Source organism: Myotis davidii, unplaced genomic scaffold (genome assembly GCF_000327345.1).
Source record: "Myotis davidii unplaced genomic scaffold, ASM32734v1 scaffold332, whole genome shotgun sequence".
Classification (NCBI taxonomy): Eukaryota; Metazoa; Chordata; class Mammalia; order Chiroptera; family Vespertilionidae; genus Myotis; species Myotis davidii.
This window is the reverse complement of record NW_006285779.1, coordinates 901,865-916,400: the sequence shown is the minus strand read 5'-3', so window position 1 is coordinate 916,400 and position 14,536 is coordinate 901,865. Positions and strand designations below refer to the sequence as shown.

The following is a 14,536-nucleotide window of genomic DNA, read 5'->3' as shown; positions in this document are numbered from 1 at the left end:
TTGGTGGTGTTATGGGTGGAATAAGGGAGAAATTAAGGGAGATACTGAGGTTTTATCTTGACCCAGAGTTGATGATATGCCCTTTAAAAAACCTAGGAAGGGACAACAGATTTATGAAATTCTGTGCATGATATATGACAAAGCAGGTATCTCTGACACTATCTCCTTGTCCTCTCAACTAGATTGTAAGCTCACGGTGAGCAGGGAGCACCCTTTGTTATTCTGAATTTGGCACACACCCAGCACAGTTCTGGATACCCAGTTGGTGCCGACAGTCTTATACTGGGGATCATTTGGGTTGTTCACTACAAGCATTGGATTTCTGTTTCCTGAGGGATTGCTCTGGAGGGGGGAGAGGACCCTGTAATTCAGACTCTATTGAGACTGAACAATACACTCTTGTAGGCAATCCTTGAGGAGTATGTCTTAGCATCCTTATGGTTGTGAACTACTTCTGGTAAAGAAAGCTGTGGTCCCTGCTCCAATTGCCTGGACAGAAAGAACTGTCAGGTGGGGGCAGGAATAAGGTGGTAGGAGGTGAGGGGAAATTGGAGGGGGACATGCAAAGAAACCCGTGGATTCAAAGGCACCAAGATTTCATGGAGGTTTAATGAACTAAAGTAGTTTTTCTTCAGAGTAAAATTTTATGGGCATTAAAGGTCCTCACTTCACTGAATGTGCTCATGGGTGAGAGCGTTCTGGTGATTTATGAATTTGAAGATTATGCATTATCCTGTCAGAGGATGGAATACCCCCAGGCCTCCTGCCTTCCCTCAGAAGCTGAGTGCAGGAGCCAGTGAACACCGCTGTCTGATATGCAGCCTCCTGTGTTGCCATGGAGTCTACTATTTATTTAAACATATTTTTATTGCTTTCAGAGAGGCAGGGAGAGGGGGAGAGAGAGATAAACATCAATGATGAGCATCATTGATGGGTTGCCTCCTGCACGCCCCCTACCGGGGATCGAGCCTGCAACCCAGGCATGTGCCCTGACTGGGAATCGAACTGTGACCTCCTGGCTCATAACTCAATGCTCAACCCCTGAACCACACCGATTGGCCATGATGAGTACTTTTTAGACAGAGCTTCACAACTCTAGACTCTTTTCCTCTCACGAAACGAGGATTACAGGGAACCCTTGTCTCCTGAAGAATAATTATCATACTAATAACTCATATTTGCACAGTACAGCTCATAAAGCAGGTCAACTTCCTTTATTTGATTTGAATCAACAGCTCTGTGAGGTTGGCAGGGGAAGGTGTATCATTATCCAGATTAGGAAGTTGGAGCAGCTCTGACAATGTAGGCTGCTCAGGCTCACACAGTAGATGTGGTAAGACGGAGTTTAGAGTGCAACCCCCTCTCAGCAAGTGCTCTCTTTCCCCCGGGCTGCCACAAGGGGCCCATCCAGAAGGCTCACAGATGGATCCGATGGGAAGTGATTAGAGATGCGGGGAGAATTAGAAGCATTCTTGGGTGGAATAGGGACTGAACCGTCTTTGCAGTTCTGAGTGTGGGTACCTCCTCTCAGGAAAGAATGTAGAAAGCTCCTTTACCCCCAAATATCACTCACCCTAACCCTGCCGGGGACTTGGACACCTTAGTTCAAATGTAGGGAATCCTGGAAGGCAGCAGGTTCAGGAACACTACACATGTCATGAGGACAGGAACCATTTCTCCTTTGCTCCTTTATCACTAGAATCTTATGCTGTGCTGGGAGTAAGGCAGGAATAGATAAATGAAAGAGAGAGGGGGAAGTGAGATATAAAGACATTAGCTACTGGCACTGTCTGTATAAAGATCAGGCAGTTAGCAGAAGGCTGGCCTGAGATCTGGGGACAGCAGGAGATACTAGGTGTCTGGGGACAAGACAGTTGGAGGTGGTGGTCAACACAGACAGTACCAACTGATTTTGTAAGAGGCTAGCCATGCCCTTTTCTGTTATCTTCTTATACTAGTCCCTTAATATATATTATTTATTATACATAATGTGTGTACTATATATACATAGCAAATCTCTTATTATAATATAGTCCCTCGTTGTCACCACTCTCTTTATTCTTATATAACTTTTTATTAGTTGCTGGACCACACGTTGGGCTTTCTCCATCCATTCTGCAAGATTCCATTGTTCTTTTTCCTTTCTTTCCCAGGGCAGAAAGGAATAAGGAAGGAAAAGAGGAAAAGATAGATAGATAGATAGATAGATAGATAGATAGATAGAGAAAGGAAAGGAGGTTGCTTCCATTTTTGTATATGGAAATTCTTACCTTGCTCCAAGTCCCAGATCATATACTCTCTCCTTCATAAAGAATTTGCTGGTCACATTTTCTCAATTTAATTGCTTCCTCTTCTCAACTGTTATAACACATTATCTGTACATCTCTCATACGTTTATCATCTCATCTCTTCTTTTATTGACACATGTTTATACTTCACTCAGTGGACCTTGTATAGGACCTGCCATGTGTCAGGTGTTGTGCTAGGTATTGGGGGTGCAGAGACCTGATTTCTCACCTAAAAAAGATCACAATCTAACAGACAAGGTAGACATATGAAGTCTCTTTAACCCACTGTGTTAAAGGCTATAAGATACGTGTGAACAGTGTTTGTTTTTCCAGAGAAGATGTCAAATGGTAATTTAAGGTTATGTGTATAAATATATACATATATATATTATCATAACCATATACTAGCTTTTCCAGCTATATTTATATATACACTCACATATATAGCTAGGGACTTTTCTACTACCCTGTCCTTGTGTGTGTGTGTGTGTGTCTGTATGTACATGGCTTATATTAAGAGAGAGAAGTGCTATTTACTTATGAGTTATTCTAATTTATTTTCATTTATCTTGCTGTCTAAAATCTCTCCAGGATTGTAGCCAGTTAGGTAAAAAAGTTACTTATTTGACAGTTTATTTCACAAACCTGGGTCTCCTAACAATTTGTCTAGTTCTTTTATTACACATCTCTGTTTTCTATTTTTTTCCTCCAAGAACCAAAAAATCAAAAATTATCTTCACCCCTGGGCTTTGAGTCCTGGTTCTCTCCCTGATTTCGAATTCACATAAGAGTACTCCATAACTATTTGTGGAATCCATGAATGAGTGATAAACTCCTGGAGGGCAAGGGTATGTATTTCTTCTCCCTGTATTTCTGTTCATTGCCTTGTGCACAAAAAGCCCACATAAACATTTGCTGAATGGAGAAGCATTGCATTTAGAGTACAACAGGCGTGGTGGAGTCCTACAGCCCTGGGTGGGAATGTTGGCTCTGTTTTCTTCTAGTTGGTACCATTGGGGCAATTTGCTTAGCTCTCAGGACTCAGTTTCTTCATCTGTAAAATGGGGATATTATATAACATCTGCTCAGTCTCACAAATTTGTGAGGATGGAGAAGCATCCAGCATAGTATTTAGCACATAGTAGGGGTTCAATTAATGCTTTCTCCCTGCTGCTTCTTTGAATTTGAGTGTTCACTCTCCTCTGGGAACCTCTATTGGATGAGAACCAAGTCAGGTTTTGTATGAGCCCTCCACCCTTCCTCACCACACCCAGCCACTGGTGATTCCCGAGGCACACTCCCATTTTCTCTTTCTATTCTGACTACCTTCCCAGCAGCCTGGGGCTTCTTAGGTGGGCTTACTGCTTGTGCTTTTAGCTTTCCTCCCTGGTAATTCCTTCCTGAGTGGTGAGAGAAGCCAGAGGGGGGCAAGCTTTCTTTTGTTTGCTTGACATAGAATGTCTAAAGCAGCGGTTCTCAACCTGTGGGTCGCGACCCCTTTGGGGTCGAACAACCCTTTCACAGGGGTCACCTAAGACCATCGGAAAACACATATATAATTACATATTGTTTTTGTGATTAATCACTATGCTTTAATTATGTTCAATTTGTAACAATGAAATTGGGGGTCACCACAACATGAGGAACTGTATTAAAGGATCGCGGCATTAGGAAGGTTGAGAACCACTGGTGTAAAGGCTAAGGATTACATTATCAACTCTTCATAGCTTCATTATTGTCCTTCTATGCTGGCTCCCAAGGTAAGGAAACTTCTAGCCACCCCTTCTCGGTGTTGGGACCTTTCCTCTGGGCAGTGCTGCAGTGACTTTGCTGAGACATCCTCATACATCCGTCTGCCCTCTTTGTTAGGCTAAACTCATTGTAGAGGAAGGGGTGCTTTTCTAGATCAGGATCTCAGCAAGGTGGGAGGCTGGTGTCACTGAGGCACAGACTTGGGACAGGAATCAGGATGTGCTGGAGTATTTCTCAAAGAGTGGTCCTCCAGTTGCCACAGGAAGATTTCTGGACACTACGCAGACCCCTCAAGTCAAACTTGCCAGGAGTGGGGCCAGCGGATCCCATGATGTGGGAATAGTGTCCTGGGCACTTGGTCAAGGTCACACATTATTGGGACTTCAACCTGAGTCACTTTCTCTCTCTGTGTCTCAGTTTCCTCATCTGTAAAATGAAGGTAGCAGACTAGATTCATACCACCCCTTTCTGAAGACTATGATCTACTGCCCAAACACCATTATCTTTCATTGACTCGAAAAGTGATTATTTATAGGAACCTTTGACATGCTGAGCCTGCCTGTTAGGGAGGCAGAAGTACAAATTACGAATCCTACTCTAAATTGTTAAGTTTATGAGACAGTAACTGATGGGATATGTAGGCCTGATGGGATATCTAGGCACTGAGCCATGCAGACCGGGCCACCTGTGCTTTTAAATACTGACTGAGTGACTTTGTACCAAAAATAAGGAAAAATAAAAGGGAGAGATCTGGTGTGTGTGTGTGTGTGTGTGTGTGTGTGTGTGTGTGTGTGAGTGTGAGTGTGTGTGTATACTAATTCTACAAGACAGGACTTATTTGGCACATTGTTAAGCATCTGGTTGGGAAGGGTGTGGATAAGTCCCTTGCCTTCAGTAGCCCCTGATTTTAACAAATGAGGAAACTCATTGTGAATGGGAGAGGCCGGGACCACGGAGTGACTGTGGAGAGCAGCTCTGTGCATGGGATTCACACTCCTTGCTGTTGCGCTCTGCTAATAGGACAGGTGGCTTAGCAGAGTCTACTGTTCTACAAAGAGCCGTGCCAATGATGTCTCTCTTGGCTTGGCTGTTTCTTGCCAACCCACCACTTCCCAGCACAGGACTCGGTCAGAGAGGAGACCTATGAGCCCTCTAGTAACGGCCCTGCAGAAAAGTTGAATGTCCTAAACCAACTTTGCCATGGACTCTCTGTGACCTGTAATGGGTCACATCCTTGCCTCTAATTTTTTTCTCAGTTTACATAAAAGAAATGGAAATGGAGCTGACTGACCCCATGGGGTGCGGGATGGGAGTAAATATCAAAGTGAGTGTTTTGTTGTCGGTTAAATGCCATAAACATGTTCAATATAATGGCTGATTATTTTTCTTTAATCGTAAACGGATACCTAGAATGGGAAGGCCCCATCTTGGTAGCAGAAATTCATTATCTCAGAAAGTGTTTAATGGCTGCTGTGCAAATGAACTGGAGGAAGTTAAATTGTGGAATGGGCTGGAGCTGAGAAAAGTGAAATGAGTTGTGCATTAAATTTAGATAAACACAATTATGTGTAACTGGATTATGACGCGTGCAGGCAGACACAGTATATTAGGCACCTGCGTTTTGATTAAAATCGATTCAGGTGCAAGCGCTTAGCATTTTTGTAGGTATGGAGTTGTGCCTAAGCCACTGTCCAGGTTCATGAGGGGAAGGCAGGTAGATGTCTTATATCCAAGGCTCCAGCTGGGGAAGTTTAAAGGTCACAGTGGTGGCGAACCTATGACACGCGTGTCAGAGGTGACACGCGAACTCATTTTTTTGGTTGATTTTTCTTTGTTAAATGGCATTTAAATATATAAAATAAATATCAAAAATATAAGTCTTTGTTTTACCATGGTTGCAAATATCAACAAATTTCTATATGTGACACGGCACCAGAGTTAAGTTAGGGTTTTTCAAAATGCTGACACGCCGAGCTCAAAAGGTTCGCCGTCACTGGCCTAGGACCAGACCCACCAGCCAAGACCATTTCAGCACGGGCCTTGTGATTTCAACTGGAGTCAGGAAAGTGTCCTGGAGTCCAGTGGAGTCCAATGACCTGCGCACTCCATGGTGGGGACCGATGCTGCATGGTAGGTGGCAGGTGGCATCAGGGACTATTGGGGACTGGACCTGCCTGCCATAGAAATATTTATGGTCCTAGTGATGGAAACACAAAATCTCTTTGACCCCCTGTAGGCAGAACGGGGCCCAGTTCCTTCTAGCTTTTTAGCCCTAGACTGCAAATCAGAGTCATCTTCAGATCAAAAGCAGCCCATCCTCTGATCCCCGGGGTGGCCACGCCAGTGAGCGGAGCCAGCCAGCTGTGCCTGACCTTGAAGGACAGCTGTGGAGAAACAACTGTCAATTCCCAGTGCATTCCTGTTGGCATGTTTTTCTTTCAAGTGCAAAGCATCTTCAGGATTAAAATAAATGTTACCAGCTCCTGGGGATGCATTAAATGAACATGTTTCCCCCTTGTTTGATCCTATAATAACCCGTCAACTAAAGGGATGCTACTAAGCCTTCCTCTGGGTGATATGAGATGCAGTGCATATTGTTATACAAACTAACATAAGCTTCCCTTTTCTCCCCCTTTTTTCCTCTCTGCCCTCCTCCTCACCCCCCTCGCAGGTCATACTTATCCTGACGAAGCTTTATGACTTCAACCTGGGGAGCGTGACTGAGAGTTCACTTTGGAGGTAAGTGGCTTAGAGGATCTTAAGGGGCCACTTGGCTGAGCTCACGTGAGAAATGCCAGCTGAGGGGCTGGGAAGCCTGTTTGGAAGGAGCAGAAGGGAGGGGGTCCTCCCCCTGAAGCCCTCTTTAGTGTCCCCGAGGCACCAATGGCGCGCACCTGTGGATTGCCTTAGCACTCTGCTTATTTCTTTCGGGGCCGGTCACATGTTCTCCTGGGCAGGGCTGTTGCTTCTGTGTTCTGCAGTGTGTCGCGCTTCCAGGTGAACACAGGTGCGGGTGGAGAGGCGGGGGAGCGTGCCTGACAAGGAGAGACCGTGGGGAAGGGGTCTGCTGTAGGAGGGATGCTTGTCCTGGTGCGACTGTTGTCAGTCCTTGGCGTCTGTGAGGCGCTGTTGTTTTGAGAAGCCTGCACTTATGAGAATACACCCGTGTGGGAATCAGGGCTGTGCAGGGACTTTCACGGTCCCTAGCCTTTGTGGGATCCTTCCTCTAGACAATAATATTAAAAGATATATCTTATGGGTACATTGGTATGACAAATGCGTTAAAACATTTTTTCAGCCTAAAATTGCATTTTTTTTTGTTTTGACGTTAAAAGGACGAAAGCATTTGTGCCCTAGGCTCGGTGCCCATAGTGGGTGGTGGGTAAATCAGCCCCGATGGGATGCTGAGGCACCAGGACAGGAAGAAGGTGGATGTGGGCGGGGTAGCACAGCCGTGAACCTAGGAGTTTCTCTGGATCGGGGACGCCTGCACACTTAGCCTTCCACAGACCTCCTCCACGCATGCTCTGCTCACAGCCACACTGCCTGCCACACAGGACGGCAGCAAGTTTCATCAGCCACCGGGAGTCCGCATTTCACGTCCATACTTATTCTACCATGGGACTCAAGAGGCCGTGTATGTGTCCCGTGTCTTTTGTCCTTTGTCAATACTGGGGAGGATGCTGTCACAAAAGGCCCTTCACTTGCCTGTGTCTTCATCCCAGAGCCCTGTCCTGAGGGTTTCCTGGGGCCTGCAGCTGAGGCGTCTGGGCCATGAGTGTCTGCCCACCTTGCTGCTGCCTCAGGTGACTTGTTTGTTTGCAGAGGGCTAGCCAGGGCCCCTCTCCCAGGGAAGGGGAGCAGTCACAACATCTATTAAATATTTAAGGGTTAATTGCTCCTATTGATTGAGGCCTACCTCCATTTGCATAAAATGTCCAAAACCTAATTTTGCTGCTCATTGAAAATTGGCAGAGGTATAAGTAACCAGGGGCTTGTAATATATGAAAGCATGCCTCTTTCCACTCATGCGGGACTCCCAGAGGATTAGAGGCTCAGACACCTTCCTAGCAGGTCCAATGGCAGTGACACTGTGCTGACCCCTGAAGCCTAACTCCCGTACTGTCTGCTTAGTGCAAATAACAAAGCAAGCCCCACGTGGTGGGACCTGTTAGGGATTTGAAAAGCTGCTGGATATTGTGGGCTTTCCCTGTGATTAAATGCTATATAAGAATGTACTTAAAAATATTTTTTATTGATTTATTTAGAGAAAGAGGAAGGGAGAGGAATAGAAACATTGATGAAAAAGAAACATCATCGATCAGCTGCCTCTCTCCCCCACCCGCCCCCCATCAGGGATAGAGCCTGAAACCCTGGCTTGTGCCCTGGCCAGGAATTGAACCAGTGGCCTCCTGGTTCACAGGTCAATGCTCAACCACTGAGCCACGCTGGCTGGGCTAAGAATATGCTTTTTTTTTTAAAAAGTATTGATTGACTTTAGAGAGAGAGAGGAAGGGAGAGAGAGACATCTACTTGTTGTTCCCCTTATTTATGCATTCATTGGTTGATTCTTGTATGTTCCCTGACTGAGGATTGAACCTGCAACCTTGGTGTATCAGCACAGTGCTCTAACCAACTGCGCACCTGGCCCGGACTACTGTATTGTGTTTCAGAAGGTTCATGGGTCTGATAAAGCCCAGCTTAGGAACCTGCATAGTGTATGATTGAGGAAAGAAACTGCTCCTCAACTTTGTGGGAGTTTTACCTTGCTGGGGCCTCTTCTAACTTAAATATATATATATATATTTCAGAGAGGAAGGGAGCGGGAGAGAGAGATAGAAACATCAGCTATGAGAGAGAATCATCCATCGGCTGCTTCCTGCATGCCCCATACTGGGGATCGAGCCTACAACCTGGGCATGTGCCCCGACTGAGAATCGAACCTCCTGGTTCTTAGGTCGATGCTCAACCACTGAGCCAACCCAGCCGGGCCTCTTCTATTTTTTACTGTCTTCCCTGCTCAGCTCCTAAAGAGAGTGTCTCCCACTCTCTTTTGTATACGGGAGATGATGCATTTTAGTTAGAGCCTAGAGCACTATGATCTTCCTCAGTAGCACAGTGTGCAGAGGAAAGAAACTAAATAAAACATGCACCCATTCGGATGCATGATTTGGCCCAGCGTGCTTAACCAAGCTGAAATTGAATTTGGTGATTCTTCTATCTTCTGTCTAACAGAGAAGCCTGGAGCAGTAGCTGCCATGATAAGATGACACTCCCTGGCAGGTTACAGTGTGATATAATTATTTGCCTCATTGGATTAATAATTCAGAGATCATCTACCTCTAAATAGACAAGACTGTTTAAAAGCACTCGGCGAATGTAGCAGTATCTTGTGCCCTGTGACCCTCTTTCCGGAACTCCTTGGTGCTATTATATGAGATTCAAATTTTTTTCTCCACCAACAGAAGGATGGCTTGGCCATTAGCACAACCATCTGTTGGCATCTCTTAGTCAAATAACATTTTCCATATAGGATTTCAAGCTTAGAGAATTTGTGAGGTTAGGGACTGACTTTTTAAAAAGAACAAGGCTTTTACCTTCAGCCCATAGTGTGTCAAGACTGGGGGCTGCCCATCAGTCAAGGATGATATTGGGCCCCAGCTCTATTGGATTTAAAGTAAGCCTGACTCGAGGAGGAGTGGTGAGTCATGGTCAGGAGGCTCAGCATCCATCAGTTTCCTTCTCAGCAAAGTATGTAAGTGAAGGCTCCTTACTTCACTTTGGGTTTGACGGCCTGGGTTCAAGTTCACGCTTTTCCACTTAGCCACAGAGTGACCTTGAATAAGTTTCTTCACCTCTCTGTGCCTCCATTTTCTTATCTGTAACAATGAGGATAACACAAGCATCTACCTCATAGAGTGGTTATGATATTTCAATGACACAAACTGTGATTAATCCTAGGAAAGTCCCTGGCATGCAGTGCTATGCATGGGACATACTCAGGCGAATTAGTCATCATCATGTAATCCACCTGTAATTGACCAGCTTCTCTATGCTAGTTTCTTCTAGTTTGTTCCTTTGCAACAAACTTGAAGCTATCTTGTTTTGTCCTTTACAATAAAACTTAAGAGTTGGTTTACCACTGGCCCCATTTTACAGATGAAAACATTGAGCAGTTCAGAGATTAAATGACTTGGCTCATGTCATACAGCTAATCAGTGGGTGGAGGCGGGCAAGGCTGAGGTCATAAGTCTGAGAATAGGGGCTTCCTGATCTTGGACTCTACATATTATCACGTGTCCTCTTAAATGGAAATTCTGGAGCTGGATATAGATAACCCTTTACTTCTCGTCTTCTCCATTCCCACTGAAAACAGGCCAATATTACCTGGTGTGCAGGCATCATGGACTCAAAGGCAGGGCCATGTTCTCCCTCATTTCTGTGAAAACAGCATGTGGCGTATGCTTTGGTACCATCTTCATGCTCCTCTGCACACACAGGTGTACACCTCTGCCTTATTTGTTGACATTCACGGTCCTCGATTTGGGAGCAAGAATGTCACTTATCTCTGGAAGTAGGAACTATGATAAGGCCAATTATTCCACTGCCTGAGGTTTCTGAGTCTTTAGTTTTGAACATAAATCACAGTTGGGATTTATGTTTCTGACTGGCAAATCGCTTCTGGGACTCAGTTCTATATGTCTTACCCACTGACACTTGGACTGATAAGCACATTACTCTTCCTCAAAATAAATTGTTTAAGGAACTAATTCCTGGAGAGCGATGAGCTAGCAAGCAATTGTCCCTATTCCATCTGCCCATCCCAAGTGCTACTCTCTAGCAAAGGTCCCAGGGTAGGCAGTTTATGAGCGGGAGTTTTCCTGTGGATTTCCTATTGCATTAGGGATCCTCCTGGAGCTAAATGCATTTGCAGCTGTGGAGGCATAAGAGGAACAGGAATCTTTTGCAATAGATGGTCTACCTCTATTCCTATTTCACCTCTGTTCTTCTTTTTCCTTCTCTCCATTTCTTTCACTTCCAGCCTAGTAGCATGGAAGACATTTTTCTCTTTGATAAGCAACCAGGATTGGCCATTCCTCTGTATGCCTGGCCTCAGGGCCTGCAGAACAAGGGGCTCCTGGTCAGGGTATGTATGGAGTGTACCACTTCGCAGGCACATCCTCCTAGACCAGCGGTTCTCAACCTGTGGGTTTCGACCCCTTTGGGGGGGGGGTCGAAGGACCCTTTCACAGGGGTCGCCTAAGACCATCGGAAAACACATATAATTACATATTGTTTTTGTGATTAATCACTATGCTTTAATTATGTTCAATTTGTAACAATGAAATTGGGGGTCACCACAACATGAGGAACTGTATTAAAGGGTCGCAGGAATTAGGAAGGTTGAGAACCACTGTCCTAGACACTTTCCCTGACCCTCCTCTGCTCGCTGCTAATGGCACATCCCTACAATGTGTAGTGATTTGTTCCTAGCCTGGGAACTTCTCAAGAGCAGAGGACATGTGCCTTTCTGATTTCCAGATCTACAAAGCCTATCTCTTGGGCAACACTAAATAAAGGCTTGGACAACTGAGTGGACGTTCCAATAGCCCCAAACCAATCCCAGCCCAGCCCCGCCTTGCCCTGTCGCTTTCTCTGTATTGAGTTGTCTCATCCTCCTGCCACTGGGGAGTCCTGTGACTTTTCATCTGCTTTGCAAGCTGTTGTCTGGATCATTTATTTCCTCCCCTAATTGTTCTGTCAGTGACCTTTCTGGGGATGCTGGTTTGTTTTTTTCTAAATAGGAATTGGAGACCTTTTGGATTTATTAATTTTTTGTTTGCCAAGAAAACCCTGATAATAATTGCTAAGACTTCCCAGAAGTTATTAGTTTACAAATTTTAATGACACTCATGATTTATTTATGTGCTTCCCTCCCTCTCCAGATGCTCACCCCAATTCCTTGGTGGAATTGCTGCTGAATCTGAGTGAATTAATAGAAACAAAACAGCAGATTGGAATGACATTTTTTTTACTAGGCTGTTAATTAAAAGCTTTCCATCCTATTCGTTAGTCTCTTCATATGTGAGGTTCTGAAGGCTGGGCTGGTACAGGCTGTGAAATCCTCCCTCTAGAGTGGGGGCCTTCTATTTGCTTTCAGTGGTAATAAATCTGGCGCAGATTCCTGAATGGGTCAGCGAGCATTCAATTGAACAGATATTAATCGAGCATCCATATGTAAGCAGCCCTGCGCTCTCTGCTGGGGATGCAGAATAAGCATGTCCTGATTACTATCCTCAAGGTAGGTTTAGTTTGGCTGACAGATAAGATTAATGTGCATAGGAAACCACATCAGACATGTGCAAGAATACATATGCAGTGCATTCTGTGATGAGTGACCCTACTGTGGAAATGCTTATATTATTATTATTATTATCACCACACCTCATTCTACAAAGGATGCAAAGCAATTTTAGGAATGAATAGAGGATGGATCAATGTGCACACTTTGCTTTGCTGTTTAATATAAAACATCTTTTCCAACTAGGATGGGAAACTCCTAAAAGGAAATGCTGTCTCGCATGTTAGTAGTTTCCACAGGTCTCAGAAACACCTGGTAACAGATAGAACAGAGTATGTGTTGTGGTGAAAGCAGTGGGTTCCGGATTAAATAGTCTGGGTGCGAATCTCAGGTCTACTGCTTGCGAGCTGTCCCACCTTGAGCAAGGTTTTAGCTTGTCCACGCCTCATGTATTTATCCATATAAGGAGATGACAATGAGACCTCTCTTATGGAAGCTTCTCAAGGATTCAGTGAGATGGTGCATGGAATGCAAAATGCCTGCAATGTAGTTATCGCTTAATAATTAGCATTTGTCATAGGCCCATATCCTCCTAGCCCAGCAGCTTCCACCAGACTGTGGATCACAACAGTGCTGATACCTTTAGGAGGGCGGGTGAAGAACACATCTAGAATCTGAAGCACATAATGCCTGGAAATGATGCATTTCTATGGAGGGAGTACTAGAGGCTTTTCCTTGAGACACTATCTGTGCTTGGCAACAGGGAATATATCTCTTGGTTTTCCTACACCAAATGAAGATAATGATGATTTTGGCTACAGGATGGTAAGCACAATCTGATTTAAATTTAACTCTAATATACTGCTGAGTTAACTCCTTCGTTACTGGTGATTTTATTTTTAATGCAACTATTAGAGGATCTAAGACCATTGAAGAGTTTTGTTACCTCTCAAGTAATTAACATGAAAGGCAGGGTGGGGTCATGCATGGTTCTGAAACTTGGCATATCCTAAGACTTACTTGTGGAATGTGTTTAAAATCTAGATGTTTAAGGTTGGGTGTTAGGATGTATAGTCTTAAAAGCTCCCTGGTGGATTCTTATCTTCAGGTGGGATTGGGAACCACAGAGCAGAGGAAGCTTGGGTTCTAAGCCCATCTCAGTTTCTAATGAATAGGCTTACTCCTGCCATTCTTCTGTTTTCTCATGAAACAAACAAACAAAACAAACATTAGATGAAATGTTCTCTCAAGTCTCTTTCGACTCCAAATCCACAGACTCTACCAACTCGGGAACTCAAACAGGAAGCTTGTGCATTAGGATTTATGGTGTCCAATGGATAACAGCTCCACTCCTGAGCACAGCCAACCCCCCTAAAAATCAGTGTCAACAACATGGACGATCTGGCAAGGTGCTGCTCACTGATGGATGGTGGTCCGTAGCAGGTGTTAGCCAGAATACCTATCCAAACTACTTAATTTAAATTCATGAAAGATAGGGAACATCACTCAATCTATGAAAGTCTTTGTTCTACAAAATAGAACGAGAAAGGAATTTGCCCCAAATATGGAGCTCTCAGACAGCTTCCTTTGCTGGAGAAAAGAGACATAGGATGCTGGAGAAGCAGATCTGGATTACAGATCTGATGCTTTCCTCTTTATTATGGGAAAGGGAGTTCTTTTATGACTTAGTCTTTTTCTTCCACTAGGGAGGCCCCAGACATGTATCTATTTTGATTTTTGCCCAGTGGATGAGAGAATATAACACTCTTGTGGGGATCATTTCTGTTGATTATTTTATGTTGTCTTCTCTTTCTGCCAAATGCAGTGCCATTTTATCACAATCATAAATTACCCCACCATGTGGAGAAGGGGTTTGAAATCCTGCCTACCCCTTTCCACAGCCTGAGCTCCCTCTCATTTGCGCAGCAGTAGATTCATTAGCCTCCTAATGAAGTTAATAAGTCAATAAGGATTAGACAGTCCTTCTAAAATAACACTTATAAATGGATGCATTTTCCTACCCTCTAAGGTAAGCCTTAATTTATTTTCCTGCCAGACGTCCATGTGTGTAAAACTATGCTAGGTGAGCCTTTGGAGTGTGGTTTGAAGCCAAGAAAAAAAAAAATTTTTTTATTTCACACAGAGCCTATCTATTTCCAAGTTTATAGGAGAGTAGAGTTTTACACACTCCATT

At 44.3% G+C, this 14,536-nt stretch overlaps 1 protein-coding gene across 1 annotated transcript in view; it reads left to right on the top strand.

Moving 5' to 3' along the window:
* Positions 1-14,536, top strand: part of SORCS3 (sortilin related VPS10 domain containing receptor 3) — a gene marked incomplete at its 5' end in the record, with an annotated part of 527,180 nt that overhangs the window by 150,900 nt on the left and 361,744 nt on the right. Inside the window, one exon of the mRNA XM_006756437.2 lies at positions 6,712-6,779. Coding sequence (XP_006756500.2) covers positions 6,712-6,779 — 68 coding nt within the window. The remainder of the gene's footprint in view (positions 1-6,711; positions 6,780-14,536) is intronic.